This window comes from Podarcis cretensis (genome assembly GCF_951804945.1).
Source record: "Podarcis cretensis genome assembly, chromosome: 14".
Lineage (NCBI taxonomy): Eukaryota > Metazoa > Chordata > Lepidosauria > Squamata > Lacertidae > Podarcis > Podarcis cretensis.
Genome location: NC_137183.1, coordinates 29,178,933 through 29,195,178, shown reverse-complemented (window position 1 = coordinate 29,195,178; position 16,246 = coordinate 29,178,933). Strand labels below are relative to the sequence as shown.

General features: G+C 43.6%; 2 protein-coding genes across 2 annotated transcripts in view; one reads left to right on the top strand and one right to left on the bottom strand.

Moving 5' to 3' along the window:
* The window catches only part of SPG11 (SPG11 vesicle trafficking associated, spatacsin), a 38,492-nt gene extending 30,775 nt beyond the window's left edge, over window positions 1-7,717 (bottom strand). Inside the window, exons 1-9 of the mRNA XM_079953598.1 lie at window positions 7,391-7,717; window positions 5,636-5,820; window positions 5,068-5,298; window positions 3,367-3,562; window positions 2,855-2,992; window positions 2,030-2,478; window positions 1,693-1,838; window positions 842-974; window positions 197-352 (exon numbers count right to left, since the gene is read on the bottom strand). Of these exons, the coding sequence (XP_079809724.1) occupies window positions 197-352; window positions 842-974; window positions 1,693-1,838; window positions 2,030-2,478; window positions 2,855-2,992; window positions 3,367-3,562; window positions 5,068-5,298; window positions 5,636-5,820; window positions 7,391-7,611 (1,855 nt within the window). The 5' untranslated portion in view covers window positions 7,612-7,717. The remainder of the gene's footprint in view (window positions 1-196; window positions 353-841; window positions 975-1,692; window positions 1,839-2,029; window positions 2,479-2,854; window positions 2,993-3,366; window positions 3,563-5,067; window positions 5,299-5,635; window positions 5,821-7,390) is intronic.
* Window positions 7,718-7,912: 195 nt separating this feature from the next.
* CIAO2A (cytosolic iron-sulfur assembly component 2A) lies at window positions 7,913-12,979 on the top strand. The gene is made up of 5 exons (XM_079953604.1): window positions 7,913-8,206; window positions 9,776-9,940; window positions 10,607-10,656; window positions 11,669-11,714; window positions 12,478-12,979. The coding sequence occupies exons 1-5, from the start codon at window positions 8,053-8,055 to the stop codon at window positions 12,573-12,575; spliced, it is 513 nt and encodes a 170-aa protein (XP_079809730.1). The 5' UTR covers window positions 7,913-8,052; the 3' UTR covers window positions 12,576-12,979.
* The last annotated feature ends 3,267 nt before the right edge of the window (window positions 12,980-16,246 follow it).

Sequence of the window (16,246 nt, the reverse complement as noted above, 5' to 3'; positions counted from 1 at the left end):
GGCCAGAATTGCTCCTCCTCTTCTCTCATCAAATATCACCACTGGAGAGGTGTTGGGGTTTTTTTTTTAAAGGTCACATGCAGGAGCACACAGCTTGCACATGAAAATAGCTCAAATAATAGAAAGGTTTCATGGCCCGTTACAGGGGAAATGCAGAGCATGATGATAATTCAAGCAACACAAGCACAACCGTTACCTTCTCTGTGGATACAAATTTCACGGAGCTGTTTGTTAAGGAAAGACAAGGTGAGGTTCAGCAGCTGCTCTGAGAAATGCTTGCTCTGTGCTTCCAAATCATTTTCTCGGATTGCCATGCAAAGCAAATCTAAGGCTGGTGTAAGCTCTTCCATGCCTGTGTGAGAAAAAGCAGGAAATGACCAGAAGATCGCTTTAAAATGTCCTCCCCCCCCCCCCACAAAAAAGGATTCGCAGAAAAGAAAGCACAGCTTGCCTCCATCTTTTATATGGCATCCATGTACCACATTGCGCTTTCTGAAAACACAGTGCATATTCCATCTCTCCCAAGAATGCTTCGCTGAACATAGTATGCCCTTATATAGCTCTCATTATTTTCTATGCGGCTTGTGCAGCATTAATTTCACACGAGCTGTACCACAGTGAATTTCTTTCACTTCACTACACCAGCCTTTCCTAACATGGAACTTTCCAGATGTTTTGGATTGCCATCAGTCTCGGCAACATATGGCCATGTTGGCTGGGGCTGATGGGAACCGTAGTCCAAAATATCTGGAAGGCATCAGGCAGGGGAAGACTACACTATGCTTTGCGAAGGTCTGTGTCAAAGCAATGTCCATTTCAGCATTTGCATTGTTTTACTTACTCTTCAAGTAAAAATCTGACATAGTGCTTGCAGGCTGATCTTGTAAGGAGCAAGTTGCTGAGGGACTGAAAATATTCTCTTTGTTCTTTAAAAAGAAATCCACTGTATCCAACTGACGGTTCTCTAAGCCAGCCTAAACAGCAACAACAGAATCACTGTTAAAAATGCAGCAACATGTAGAAACAGAAGTTTTTAACTAAGGGACTAATATTCTTTTTGCGGATTGAAAAGTTACTTTCTACCAATTTCCAGGATGGTTAAACAACAAGGCAAGAACGAAGTATTGCAAAAATAAAAAAAATAAAAAGCATCCACGCAAGAATGCAATTAAATAAGCCAAAAAGTCATGAAACAAGACAAGAAAGCCTGTTTTCCCCAAGCACTATTCTACTATGGACCCATAAGTGAGGATTCATGAAGGAGAGTGGAATGTTCTTCTATCTATCAGAAAAATAGATGCCCAGCAGGTAAGAACTTCCATTTGTCTTTTTGTGGGAGGAGGACTTTCCTAGATAGGATGTGCAGCACAAATCAGGAAAAGAAGGATCACCTCATGCCGAAAATACTGCAGAATAAAAAACTAGGGCTGAAGGACAGAGTCACCAAGAGCAGTCAGTTTTGTCATGCTCCACAATTTATCCACATGGCAGCAGCTCTGTATATTACTTTGGGAGGTGCCCTTTCCACGTAGCCTGCAAAGGCTGCAGGTTAGATAAGCTCAAAGTAAACATTTGAGGCTGTCAAAAAGAAAAAGAAAAAAAGAATCCCCTGCCAGTTGCAAGATCCCACCACTTCCAGCACTGGGAGATGTGGGAGGCACAGAACCTCAAGGGCCACAAGTGTTTCTTTACCTCCAAGGCATGTATGGGAATAGAGCATCTTCCCCATCCATTGAGCTGGCAAAGAGAATCTACAGTGCCAGCACTTCCATGGATGATCAGTCTATTCAAGAATTCCTCTTGAGTCAAGCCAAACAGAACCAAGGAGAGGCCGGGCTCTAAGGGTTATAATAAATAAAAGAAGAACTTATTCACCTGCCATATCAAACATGATCTATATGGTACTTTATGAGACTGAATGCAATCTTCTTGCATCACCCTCAATGGTGTCAGTACTTACAAACAAATAAATGCTTCTGCTTTCTAGACTGCAGGCTTTGGTTTTTATTTGCAACTAAAAGATGCTCACCTGAAAGGATGGGACATAACTGCTCCTCTCTGTTACACTCCACAAAAAATGAATTTTTGCCCACACAAGAACGCATCACGTCTTGGGTCTCCAAATCCCACAGAAGAAGAATCAGTCCTTCACTCTCACTCTCTTGAGTGAACAATGCACTAAATCCTGTCACAGATTTACACTCGAGTTTCACACCATCTTCTAGTCCTCCTAAATCTATGCTCTTCCATAGTCTGTCTCTTTTGCCTGTGCTTTGGGGATCTTTTCTTCTTGAGTTTGAAAGAACATGAGCAGCATCATGCAGAAAGGAGGCCTCAGAAGCTTCACGAGTCTTACAGTCACAGTGCTCTAGATGCAAAGGATACTGACACCAAGGCAGGAAAACGTTGGCTGCCAAATTTGAAGAATTAGATCCTTTTGTTGTGTCAAACAATGAAGACAAATGTGCCTTCCAGGATCTGGAAAAAGGAGAAAAATCACACCAACATTTTTAACAATGAATCTATGAATTATCTATAGTTGTATTGCTTGAACGAAAAGGATTTGTAATACAGATAAACAGATTGGATAAGTATAAATAGTTTCTTGCCATCAAAACAACTGCAAACTAGTCCTGGGGAGGACGGTGTTTAGACATACTCGTGCATCTATTTGGAAATGATGCCACATGTCTAAGCTTATACTAATTCATCCTAACGTTCTAAAGCTGTTTTACCAGCAGTATCAGCAGTAACAGCAGGAACCAGAGAGCTAATGTGGAAAGTAGGACTGAACAAACATATCCCTCTTTTCCACATAGATTAATGATGCAAGGCAGAAGTTCTGTAGACATACCTGTCGGTCCGAAATGGATGCTGCATAAGTTTCATGCTGTAATCTGAACTTCTGAGGTCATCCTCATCTGTCCCCTCCAACTGTTCTACAGGAAGGTTGTCAAAGTTTTTCTTGCAAATTAAATGCTCAGGATATTCTCTGCGGGGGGGGGGGGGAGTGTTTATTTATAAATAAGATGATTTCAACTCCACCTTTCAACCCTCAAAAAGTTCCATATAACAGTTAATCTAAAAAAAATTGAATTTTCACTGACAATAAATTATAACAATAAAGTGAGCATTAAAAAGTCATTGAAAGGAATTTAAGCAGCAGGGGGAGAAAGTGAGATTAAGACCACAAACACCCAGCACAATAAAAAGTTTTAACCATTTTCCTAAATGTTTCATGAGAGCAGGACCATCAAACTTTTCGGGAGAGAGAGCGAGAGAGGAAAAGCTAGAACTGGCAAAGAATTTAAAAAGTGAAAATCTGCCTGCCCAATACCACTTTATAGCATATTGTGGCCAACCTACTTGAAGTATAAATGGAGGTCAATAGCCACGACACAACTGGAGCTGTTGGCAACCACAGCAACACTGAGATCATGGGATATATTTAACAGTGTAAGAGAAGACAGGATGTCCAGACGCTTCTCATCTTGCCCCTCTGTTTGATAGAGGGAGACATCAACATGGGCAAGGTAGGCACCATCTGTAGCATCGAAAATATCTTTGCAACAATGTCAAGGAAAGACACTTTCTGAGTCACATGAACAGGCACACATACAAAGGAAAACCCACCATCCTGACACAGCAATCTTATGCATGTTTACTTAGACCTAATGTGCAAGACTACTGGGCACTGTTTCAAATCAAAATAGTAGACTGAACCATTCCAAACTGCATGCATTTAGACACCTCTTAAGATATTGCAACTGTCAGGCACATGGCTAGAACAATCCTCTTCACAGAAAGATTTGGTGCTCCACAAAACAAGAATGAAAGAGAAACAGGCTGTGTCAATGCACAGTGAGACAGAGCAGGGGGATCTGGGACCTTCAGGTATCAAAGCATCCCAATCTTCTCTGCAAGACAGAGAGGGCCCCTGCAAAGAATCAGATGCAGAGGCTTAGTTAGCACCAAGTCTGGTGACATGCTGGCGGATAAAGGTACAGGTGCACCCACCCAAAGAACAAGGACTCCTTGAAAATAAAGTGTTACTTGTGAAGAAGCTCCTCCTCATGAGAAGACCAAACTTCTCAGGCCAGAGGTTTTCAACCTTTTTGAGCCCATGGCTCTCTTGACTAACTACATTTTCTGCGGCACCCATGGGGGCTCAGGAGTCCAGCTATGTCACCCCTTGCCGACAAAGCTGGCAACCTCTCACCCCTTTTCAAACACCCTCCCTTGTGGAGTGTTCCCTCAGCCTCCTCTTCTCTTCTCCCCTCTCCCCTCTCCTTGGGAGTCCTCTGGGGAGCTGAAGCTGCTGCCCATGGTCTCTGAGCTGCCCCCCACCCCCAAAAGAGGTGCCTCCTTCCACTGCCCCACAGGGGCCTAGGACTTGTCTGTCCATTCCCATCAGCAAGGCCTGGAAGACTGGCCGGCTGGGCTCCCTCGCCCACTTGCTTGCTTACTCCAAGGTTGCCTCAGCCCCTGGCAACCAGCTCCCCATGGCCAGCCCCAGAGGCACAATTTGCCTGGGAAACTTGTAGCCAGTGCTGCTACAACAGCTGTGCAAGGCTCTGGGAGGCAAAGACATCACAGCACTCCTGACCATCATTCAAGGCACCCCAGGGTGCCATAGCACACTGTTTGAAAATCACTGCCTCAGGCAATCCAGATGGCCTCCAGCTGTGCTCTGGGTGGAGCTCTAAAGCTTCCTGGTTAAAAGTCTTCAGTTGCTGGCAGAGTGCTTGAACAAAATCCTTGCATTAGCATCCTGACTTGCCTTGTGATCTAATGGGTTTTGACCTTGTTTTGATCCTGGACTATTTCTGGACTGCTTTGATCCTGGACTGTTTGTATTAAGGCTAGCACTTTATTTATTAAGAGACAAACAACAACAAAAATATCTATTTATGTATCTCAGTATTTGTCTGTTTCTTAAGAATTACTGAGCAACACAGAGAACTATCTGCTAGTGTTTTATTTTACTGCTTATATTATACATTTGTTTTGCAAACCACTCTGTCCTGGAGGAAGGGCAGGATGTTAAAACTCAATTTAAAAGGATACATATCCATCCAGATTCCTCTAACAAGAAAATAACACCTCTGCAAAAGGCAACATCTACTATCCTTTCCAGAGCTTCTGATGACAGATCAAGAAGAAAGCAATCCTCCAACTTTTCTGCTTTCAGTTCGCCTCCAAGAAAAGCAAGTTGTGCAATAATACAATTGTTGAGCAGCATCAAAGCTTTACCATTTTTAAATGACAGCACTCTCAAAGAGGAGATTGAAGATAAACCTGCATGACGAGGGCAAAAGGGATATTTTCATATTCTAAGATGCAGTAACAATAGGTGCAGAGAAACAAGCGATACAGCACAGTCCCAATAAAGATAAATGGGTCACCCATCCCACAAGTGGCAAAAGTCAGGCCGTCTGCATTCAGTGTTTGAAATAGCCCCACCAACGTTTATAAGCATTACCTGTCTAGAGCAAGTTGCAACTCATGGGCTAAGGTCTGCAATAGATACCATATAACATATTTTGTTTTCTAGACACTGCTGAAGAATGGCCTCCAAATCAATAAACAAATTAATAAGCTAGTATCTTACATCTTGAATGAATGTTATACTCACTAATATTTTTACGTTTGATGAGCTGCTTCTGCGTATCTTCACTGCAGCTCTGCAAGAGTGTTGCATCACATTTTCCAACCTCTAGATTAATTTCATATACGAGAAGTTCATGGGTCTTACTGACAGCAAGCAGTTTAAGACTGTCCACTGGAAGGTCCTCATCTTCCACACTCTCCCATGTGAAGCTAGGAAAACAATACTTAATACATGAGCCATACCCCCAATTGTTGTTCTTTGAAATTTGAAGCATGTTGTGCCTTTCAGAAATAAATTACTTAACTGAATTACATTACTGTCCACTTGCACAAAAAATGACCAAAAATCTTAGAAGAACACAACAGTTGAAAAAGACAACCAACATACAATCAATGAAACAAAAACTCTAGGGAGAGAAACCAATAATAATCTGCTGGGGTTTACAATTTTGTCTATTTCTCTAACAAGAATAGTAATACATCCTATTTATCCAAAGAAAAATTACAAGCAACTCAATTTCTTAACAAGAGAAGTAGGAAGGGACCAGAAGGTGAACTGGGGAACTGTAGATTCTGACAGCTCATTTTACATGGAGGTTCAAAGCCTCACAGCAGGTGGGGCTGTTGCAAAATGGTATGCTGAGCCAGAGAAGTGGTTGATTCAAGTGAAACTGGGCAGTAATGGGGGGGGGGTGGCGGCACTGGATAAACCATCCTCAGTGGTGTGGCTAGATGATTCTGGACTTAATGGTCTGACAGCCCCCCCCCCCCTTTAGACTACTATGTGTATTATTGCCACCATGAAGGCCAAAACTGACACTTCTCTCCCTCACCCGCAATCCATGCTTTACAACTACTTCCACATTCAAGAGTTGCCAACAGAGGCTTTTGCTGATGTGTCTCCAGCCCCCTCTCCTAAAATGAGGTTTTAAAGAAGCAACAGGATAGTTTGTGTGGTGTGTCTTTAGTTGCAATGCAGGGTGGGAGGAGTATCCAAGACAATTCCTCTGATTTGCAAAGGTACTAAAGGCCCAAAAAAAGGTTGGTGAGACCTAACGATGATAATACTGAGGTCATATGCATCTTTTATCAATGCACCATCATGAATACAGCAACAAACCCATATGTGCTGCAGCAATCAGTGGAATTGGTACTGTTTCAGGTGCCACATAATAACACCTTTGTAAGAACTCAAACTGTTAGTGTGGGAGGCACCTTCACTGTACTCTTTTCATAAGTTAATTTTTTTATTTTCGTTCATAACACATAAACCTGTTGGTGCCTGCTAAAAACAGTGTCTAGTCAAGCATACTCTGATGCTTAGAAACTTGATGCAACCCTTTAATCTGTTTCAGTCTAAACTGTTCTTTTAACTTTTCAAAAACTTAAAATCATGGTTAATTTTTCTTAATAATTTCACTGGTTTATCTTTCTTTTTTTGTAAACCGCTTTGATGCCTTTTTTTTTTTACAATCAATTTTATGCAAAAAAACCCAAACAGCGTTTGCTTCTGCTGCCCCGACATTTACGTGGGGACAAACACCCTTTTACTGCAGAGAAGGATTGATGTGCTTCAAAAGCAATACTGTAGTAAGTTAGCCTCTGAGATCACCATGTGGGCGGGTGCCTGACCGGCTGTTCCGACTACGAAACGTTTTTAAATGGGGTGTGGGGCGCTGTCGCTGGGGGTCGAGTCCGTCACCTGCTTCTCTCTATGGGGGGGGGGTCGACGCTGGACTTGGGCCCCCGCAGGCCCGGCTCTTGCTCCACCCCCACTTACTCTTCCCAGGCGCCGGGCAGGGCGATACTGCCGTCCCCGCTGGGCCAGTCCTGCCCGCCGTCGAGCCGGGCTGACACCAGCCCCGTCAGGCGCAGCTCCGCCCCCGTCACGGTCGCCAGCGCGTCTCGGCCACCGCTGAGCTTGGCCCGGGTGATGCCCCGGCTGGGGCTGCGGAACGGTTGCAGGAGAACGCAAAGCGACCCAGCCTCCGACGCCGCCATTCTCCTCTTTATCCCTGAGAGAACCGCGACCGCCGGGTCCGTGGGTCTCCTCAGAAACCTACCGCGGCCGCCGCCATCTTGGGGCAGAGCCGCAACAAGAGAACGAAAGCCGGGAGGGCGGAGGCCGACGCTCTTCCTTCGGACTAACCTTCCCAGAATGCCTCGCGGGGATAAGCTGCCGCACTACGGGCGGCGAGTGAGAGCGTTGCGTGTCGGGAAATGTAGTCCTCGCTGCGCGGAAAGCCGGTCGAGCGAGCGCGTTGGACGGCGGGAAATGTAGTCTTGGTGGAGAAGAGGGCGCGTTTGTGAGTACAGTACAGCGTCGCTTTGCCCGTGGAGCGCCCCACCCACCCCGAGACCGGAAGTGCCCGCGAGGGCCGCCTGAGGGACTGCAGGCGGGCCGGTTGATGGAGGCTGCGAGCGGGCTTGGCTCCGGGCGGGATGCTGTCGCTGGGGCTGCTCTGGCGGGCGCTCTCTAGCGGGGGGCATGAGGCCCGGGAGAAGGAGGACGACCACCAGGCCCACCACCGGCCCGAGGCCCCGATCAGAACCGCCGCCGCTGCCATGGAGCAGGAGCGGGCCCTGGAGGTCTACGGTCAGTGGCTCCCCAGCCCCGTCCCTATCCAGGCTTCACGGGGCGGGAGGGCTTTCGCGGCCCAGGACCCGGCTTGCCTCGCAGTTGGAGGAGGGGGAGTTTCAAAAGAAAACCGAAACCTTGAAGGAGTGTACGAAGAGAAGAAAGCAGTAAGATAAAAATTAAAAACAAAAAACCCCAAAAGCAGCTCTGTAAATCATTCAACACATAAAAGCAACAATAAACCGAGAACAGTTTAAACTTACGAACCTCCTTTCGTCTGAAACGACAAGGTGCTAAAAATGTATTGAGACTGCAGCACAAACTAAACCTGCAGCCAAGTGTGTCTGAGTGCGCACTTTAAAATGTACAAATTTTAATTTCTAATTTTTACGAGAACTTACTTTTACAGCCCACTGTCACTAATGACTAGCCAGAGGAAATAAATGCGTTTTTAGCAGAGGCCCAATTGATTCTGGGGTTGGCACTTGCCTGTATGTCTCTGAAGGAAGGGGATTCCAAAGAGAGGGGGCTGCTACCCCTTCTTCCCCTTGCTTACGGCCCATGGGATCTGTGGGCACAGTCAGGAGGGCCTCACCAGACAGTCCTGGCTGCCAGACAGGGAGATAGGAAAGAAGGCAATCCTTCAGGTACCTGTTTCGGGTATTATAAGTTGGAACTTAACCCTGATCCAGTAATTTATTGGCAGCTAGCATGAGGCTCTTTTAAGCACACTGTAACATGTGTGACAACAGTATGCCAGCTAATACATTTTGCGTTGGCTTTAACTTGCAGGTCACTCTTAAGGGTAGCCCCACATAGAGTTTATTGCAGTGGATCCTAAACTTTTTGGGGGCCACCGCGCTCTTGGTTCCATAAACTCATTCCCACTGCCCTTAGCCTTCCCAATAAATACAGTAGCATGATTCATAATGGTGGTTTGCATGACCCATGAAGGAAGATAATAACAATCAAATTCCAAATTGTAACAATTAATTGCACATTTATTCAAAATCCAATTTTAGTTCAATTAATTTAACATTAAATAAATAATTTAGTTTAATTAATTTAAAAATAGTTTTAGTTTAATTAATTCAGCAAAGCTGTTGAACTTGATCCAGTGATACCAGCTTTTCAAAGTCTGATATTTACATTTCCAGTCTCCTTGCCTCTTACCTGCCCACACTCAGGTAATCCCTTGCCCAGGTTTATTGCAGTAGTTCCTTTCTTGAGGATAACAATGCATGAGTCACAGTGGCAAGATTATTGCCAATCCAGAAGAGACAAAAAATAAATCCAAATTCACTCCACAGTACCCATTTGCTTGCAGGCTAACTGGTCATGAAGCAATGAGCCTCAGAACACATTTCATATGTAGTTTTTATCATTTCTTGTTTAAAATGTCACTTGCAATCTTTGTTCCTCCTAAAGCCGAGAGGGACCGGATTGTGAAGAGTCCTGGCAAAGCTGGCATGAAACTCCCTTTTATGTCACAAGCAAGTGGATTTTCAGCTGACTCCAGGCCTAGAGTTTGACCACTCAACCTTTCCCCCATAATTAGACACTTGTGATCTGTTTGTTTCTGCTTAGATATAATTCGAACTATCCGGGACCCAGAGAAGCCCAACACTTTAGAAGAACTAGACGTGGTAACAGAAAGCTGCGTTGAAGTGCATGAAATTGGGGAAGATGAATATTTGGTCACAATCAGGTTTACACCAACGGTACCTCATTGCTCTTTGGCCACTCTCATAGGTAAGATCTGGGGGGAGGGGGTTCTTTGAGCGATTTGTGAAGTTGTTAGTTTCATGACATTAAGTAAACAAAGATATTAGAAAGGCAAATAAAGGGACACTCACTTCTTCTGGAAACATTTCTGGATTTGTGCATTGAAACATGCAGCAGCAGTATTGTGAATTATTAAATATGAATGGGTTGCAGGACCTTTCATGTTGATAAAAAAATTTCCTTTAGGGATAGGCTTCTTTGGAACCAATTTAACCTTATTTTTGCAAGGCAGACTGAAGACTGTGTCCCTGTGTAAAACTCAGCACATTAGTGTCCTGATCCCAATCAGAGCTCATGCCCTGGCAATGTGTGGTGCGAAACTCTTCAGTCTTTCATAGCTTATTACCAAATTGTAAAGCAGTTCTGTGCTTGAAAGCAGATTTCGAAAATGGATGCCGCTTGCTTCATTTCCCAGCCTTTTTCACAGTTTAGATGAGGCAACGCTTGCTATCTTTAGAGCAAGATACACTGAGAACCAAGGCCAGCTCTCCCTCACGTTTATAAAACTGAATTACAGATGGTTGAGCAATACGTTTTGCTGCATGACCACATGCCACCAACTCTTTTGGTAGAAAGATAATGGAAGGGTAGTGCTTGAAAAGAAAAATGACATATTTTTTCTTTAAAATGCAGGGCTGTGTTTGAGGATCAAGCTGCAGAGATGTTTGCCTTTTAAACACAAGGTACGCAATTTGTACACTTTTGTTTGTATTTCTAAAAACATACTGCAGCTGACTCCCCAGAAATCCATGTTTAGAGGGCTTTATCTGGCCACACATTCCACTTCCAACTTCCCCCCAAATGTTTTGCATGTTTGCTTGTATGGGGAATTTCAAGGGGTGGTGTTACCTGTTGCTCATGCAAAATGTGGTCTTAGAACAGGACGTGAAATGAAGAACCCAGAGTGCTTCTGTTGGCAGGATTTCCAGAGGGATTGCAACCATGCTAGTCTCTTGCAGGAAGAACAACACAGATTTTTGTGACTAACACATTTATTGTTGCATAAGCTTTCACTCACTGCAGTCTACTTCATCAGGTACATTTCATGCATCTGGTGAAGTGGTTTGTAGTCAACCAAAGTTTAAGTCATAATAAATTTGTACAAGAATCATATAATTTTAGAGTTGTAAGGTACCCAAAGGGCCATCTAGTCCAACCCCTTGCAGGGCAGGAATCACAGCTAATCACAGTCTTTAAGGTACCATAAGATTCTCAGGAGACTGTATCATGTACACAGCTTTGGCAGGCGTGTGAGAACTGCCAGATTGTAAGAGGCCATGCTTCCTTACCATATAACAAACCCCTGGGTGGATGTGGAGATTGCATTGCAGAGAAGTAGAGATCTTTCATATTGCAAACACAAGTGAGACTTGCCCATTACAGTGGATCCTCGGGTTACGTTACTTTCGGGTAACATAACTTTCAGGTTGCGAACGCAGCAAACCTGGAAGCATATTCTTCCGGGTTTCACCACGCGCGCATGCGCAGAAACAGTCTATCATGCTGCACGCATTTGCAGAAGCGGCAGCTCTACTTGCAGATTTTTCAGGGTACGGATGGACCCCTGGAACAAACTACATTCATATCCAGAGGGTCCACTGTATAGCACGCCATCAAAACAGTGTTGTATATTCTGTGCAGATGCATACCTGTGCTATAAAAACATATTAAGCAGTCATTTTCTCTCTCATGTAGTTGGAAATCTACATTTCAGAGGGAGCGCATTCCACGGAGGAGGACAGTAAGTATGTCTTCAGCTTGCGTTGGGGAATAAAGCAGCCTCTTGATATATATCACCAAGTGTGTGTGTGTTGAATTTTCCCGTTGAGCATGTCTTCAATCTTTTTGTGTGGCAGTCAGGCTGGCAGGGCCTGGCACCCAGCACCATAGGAAGTGATGCATATGAGCTAACCATGCTGGAACACATTAGCTTCTGCCTTCATACTTGTTTGTAAGATCTCTTGCAATCTTAGCATTGCATGACTTCTCTATTTATTTATCATATGCCCAAAGGTTCTAAGGCGGAAATACATAAAATTAAAAAACAAAGTTAAAAACAATATTGTTGAAACTGGTCAAAAGAAATTCCCTACAAGCAGAAGCAATTAAAAAAACAATCCAATGTACCGTTCCCACAGGAGACACCAAACTAGATGGCTTTAAAAAAGAATTAGAGAGGTACTCGGGTCCTGCTTGCAGGTTTCCCACAACAGGCATCTGGTTGGCCACTTCTAATGTTCTTACCCTTCCCTAAAAGCCCCGTAAGACGGTGATGAGATCTAAAAGTTGCAGGCATTGGACAGCAGATTGTGGGAGGCATTCACTGAGCTCTGATCCTTGACAAATCTGTGTTTGTCTCTATAGGACTTGCATCTTCATGTGCATACAGATTGTGTGTGTGTGTGTGTGTGTGTGTGTGTGTGTGTGTGTGTTTTGGGATATTCTAGTGCATTTCTGTTGGTCATTAACCAAAGACTTCTTGTTTGTTTTTCGTCGTGCTACAGTTAACAAGCAGATAAATGACAAAGAGAGAGTCGCTGCTGCAATGGAGAATCCTCACTTGCGGGAGATTGTGGAGCAATGTGTTCTGGATCCAGACTAGCAGCCGTGACAGCAGCTCCTGTTGACCTAGGATCTTTCTGGCACTTTGGTGTTCATGTCTTTTTGGGTGGGGAATGGAGGCCTTGAATTTGATACTGGACAGTTCTTTGTACCTCCTGTATATTTTTAATAAATTATTTTATTAAAAAAATTCATTTAATTTACGAAGGAGAGTGAGCCATGTATAGTCTTAGATTAATTTTGAAGGATTGTGAGAAGTTCATAATTAAAAAAAAAAATTATTATGAAACCATTCTGTTGACACCTCATGAATATACGTTGTAATTTTTTTAAAAAAACAGCAACTCCTTTTGAAGATTGAATTTTACACATTATTGTGATGGAATGTGTTTGATTAGGTATCAGTGTGAGAGATAAATAAAGTACAGAGTTTTAGAAACAGAAGTTGTCTTCAATATCATGAAAACTTCCCTTTAAGTTTTTTAATGATGTAAACTAAAGTAGATTAAGAAAGATATATTTAACTAGGCATTTCTGAAGACAGGTAAAAATAATGTGGTGGCTGCAACCTTTTAGGTATTTACTAGACAGCAAAGTACCACTGTAGCCTGTAAAACTTACATAAACTCAGAAGTAAGTTCTGCAGGCTTCAGTGGTACTTTACTGCCTAGGGCTAGATTGCCAGTGAGTCTGTTCTGTTTAATTAAATTTGATCAAGTTCAGGTTGTAGCCAACTTGCAAAAAGAAAGTGGTTCATAGAGAATTCTGAACGTCTGGGTGACCTTGGGCCAGAAACCCAATCTCATCTACCCCATCAACGTTATTGCTCCTCCTAACCCCTCTGTATTGTTATGTAATGTGGATAGCAAGCGCTTCTTCCCCTTCTCCTCCAAATCAGTGCGTTCCCACACTTTACCTTCTCCCAATCCAGATTTTTTCATACCCTTTCCTTTTTGAAATATACCTAGCATGCCCCCCCCAACATTTCTCTGATGAAAATAGGGACGCCCCATTCCATAATGATAATTTTATTTTTTATACCCCACACATCTGACTGGGTTGCCCCAGCCACTCTGGGCAGCAGCCAACATATATAAAAACATAATAAAACATTAAACGTTTAAAAAAACCCTTCACTGTACAGGATTGCCTTCAGATGGTTCGGGAGTCGGAGAACTCCATACCCCCCAACATTTCTCCATTGAAAATAGGGACCCCCTAAGGAAAAGAGATTAACAGTAATCCTTCTAGATGGTTGATTGGTTTGGTCTAGAGTTGGTTAATTGGTGAGCTATGAGATGAAGGGGAGGGTCAGATGCCTGGTCAATCCCAGAATGCCTTGTCAGCCAATCCGAGGCAGCTTTGTCAATCCCAGCAGGTATAAAAAAGGACGACCAGGCCTGCGCAGGGGTCCTTTACCTTTTACCTTTACTACCTAGGCTCTTATAGTCAGGTGGAGGGGAAGACTCAGACTGTGTCCCCCCCCCCATCTCTCAGCCAAGTTGGCACTGCAGCTTTCTCAACCACAGAAGCCTTGCTGTACCAAGGCAAGATTTTTGTGACCTGTACCTGTTGGAAGGAGAAATCCCCATACTGTAAAAACTGTCTTTGCTGTTGTTCTGGTGCTGTTCCTCGCAAAGCCAGTAGATGACACTCCAGTGCTAATTAACACTTCCTGTGGGCGATTCCAGCCTCGTGCTTCTCTGTGTGTCTATAGAGGGGGGCTGGGAGTCTTTCTCAGCCCCAGAGACACATTTCTCAGCCCCACTTTCTCAGCCCCACTTTCTCAGCCCCAGAGACACATTTGCTTGCGGCTGACCATCTGCCAGGGCCAGACACAAAACTGGGCAATGGATGCGACACTTGCCTGCAGACAGCTTTCCAGCCTCACAGAAAGAAGCCAGAGGTTTCTCCTCCACCGACTCCATCCAGGCAAGCGAGAGGCTGGATCATAGTTCAAGGACAATTTCCAGCCAAACAGAAGCACTCCAGAAGGCCATAGAGCAGGGCTGGTGAGTGCCATGGCCTGAGGAGGGTCCCAAGGGCCAGATACAAAGGTCTGGGGGGCCACTTCCAAACCCCAAGCCTCCACCTTGTTAGTAATACAGCTGACCTTCTCACACTCGGGCACAATAGTTTCTTGCAAGGAGGTGTACCTTGTTCTCCCCACCTCCCGGTTTTATCTTCACAATACCTCTAAGAGGAAGTGACTGGCCCATGGTTGCCCTGTGAGCTTCATTGACTGAGGGGGGTGGGATTTGAACCCAGGTCTCTCCCACTAACCCCTACACCACCCTGAGCAATGACAGAGATGGCAACTATCCCTGTTTGGCTATCCAGGGGCTGCATTTCATCTCATCCCCGAAATCCAGAGGTAACTTGGAATGTTCTCCAGCTAGTAACATGAAGGCAAAGAGTTGCCACTGAAGTTTCAGTTAACTTCATGTGCAATTAACAATAATTAGCAACCCAGCCATCCCGCACACATTTATTGTGCCACCATTGACATCCTAGCAGCTTCATGAGCTGAATGTGGGCTGGGTCCAAAGTATGCAAGTATCCAATTATATGACGGTCTTCGGTTGGAGGGTGTCTCCTTTGGGGGGGTGCTTTTTTGTCTGTTATAGCTGATTGGAGGGTGTGTTTTACCTGTAGATTGGGGTGAGACGATGAACTACCAGTTTTCCTTATGTGATTTTTTGTAAAAAAAAAAAAAATTATTACATTTTCAATGTTTACATTTCAAAATAAACATTTTACATACTTTTGAATATCCAGTGACTTTCCTCCTTCTCCTTCCATTTTTCATATCTCTCATTCCCATGTATTTTACTATAACTATTTAGGTCAGTTCTCCACTTTATCATCACAAATTGATTACACTGCTGATTTTATCTTAATGCTGTGTACAGTTATTTTCCATAAAGTCAATAAATATTCTTCACTATTCTTTAAATATATGTTCTTCTTGATCTCTTATTCTGTATGTTTAACCTGCAAGTTCTGCATATTCTAACATCTTAAGTTGCTAGTCCTCTTTACCAGGGACCTCACTCACTTTCCATTTTGGGGCTAACAGAACTCGAGCCACATAAATAAACCTTTCTGACACCTAGGGATTTCTTTCTGAATTACTCCCAATAAGGAGGATTCCAGTCTTTTGGGGAAGGTTATTTTAAACATTTTTTTCAACCCATTATAAATCATTCCCCAATATTCTTTTACCGTTTTACATGTCCACCACAAACGAAAAAAGTTCCCTCCAATTTTTTTTACATTTCCAACACATATCTGATTCTGCTTTATACATCTTAGCCAACTTCCTCAGTTAGATATCATCTGTGAATCATTTTCATATAATCGGGATTTATTTGTTTATTGCAGTACCTATGACAGTTTCTTCAATTTTCAGATGCATCCCCCAGCCCCCCAAAAAGACTGGAGACCTCAATGTTTAATCACACTTTTAAAATCAATTTTACTGGAATAGGCATTAAGCTAAATGACCTGACAATTTCCTGGATCTCACCACCATTATCCCTCTTTATTTATTTATTTTTTAAACCAGTGTTTGCTCCTTTCCAATCCTTCGTATTGGAGGACATTTGGGGGGGGGGGGCGGAGAGCTGCATATTCCTGTTAGAAGCTTGATAATTTCAGAATTGTGTGTTTTGTCTTACAAGCTCTTGGTTGGATGCCAATGAAACCTTG

Excerpts from the sequence above, each read along its gene's own strand:
- CIAO2A (XM_079953604.1), top strand. The coding sequence starts at position 8,053 with ATGCTGTCGCTGGGGCTGCTCTGGCGGGCGCTCTCTAGCGGGGGGCAT. Across the intron at positions 8,207-9,775 it reads GCGGGCCCTGGAGGTCTACG|ATATAATTCGAACTATCCGG; the intron begins GTCAGTGGCTCC and ends GTTTCTGCTTAG. Across the intron at positions 10,657-11,668 it reads GTTTGCCTTTTAAACACAAG|TTGGAAATCTACATTTCAGA; the intron begins GTACGCAATTTG and ends TCTCTCATGTAG.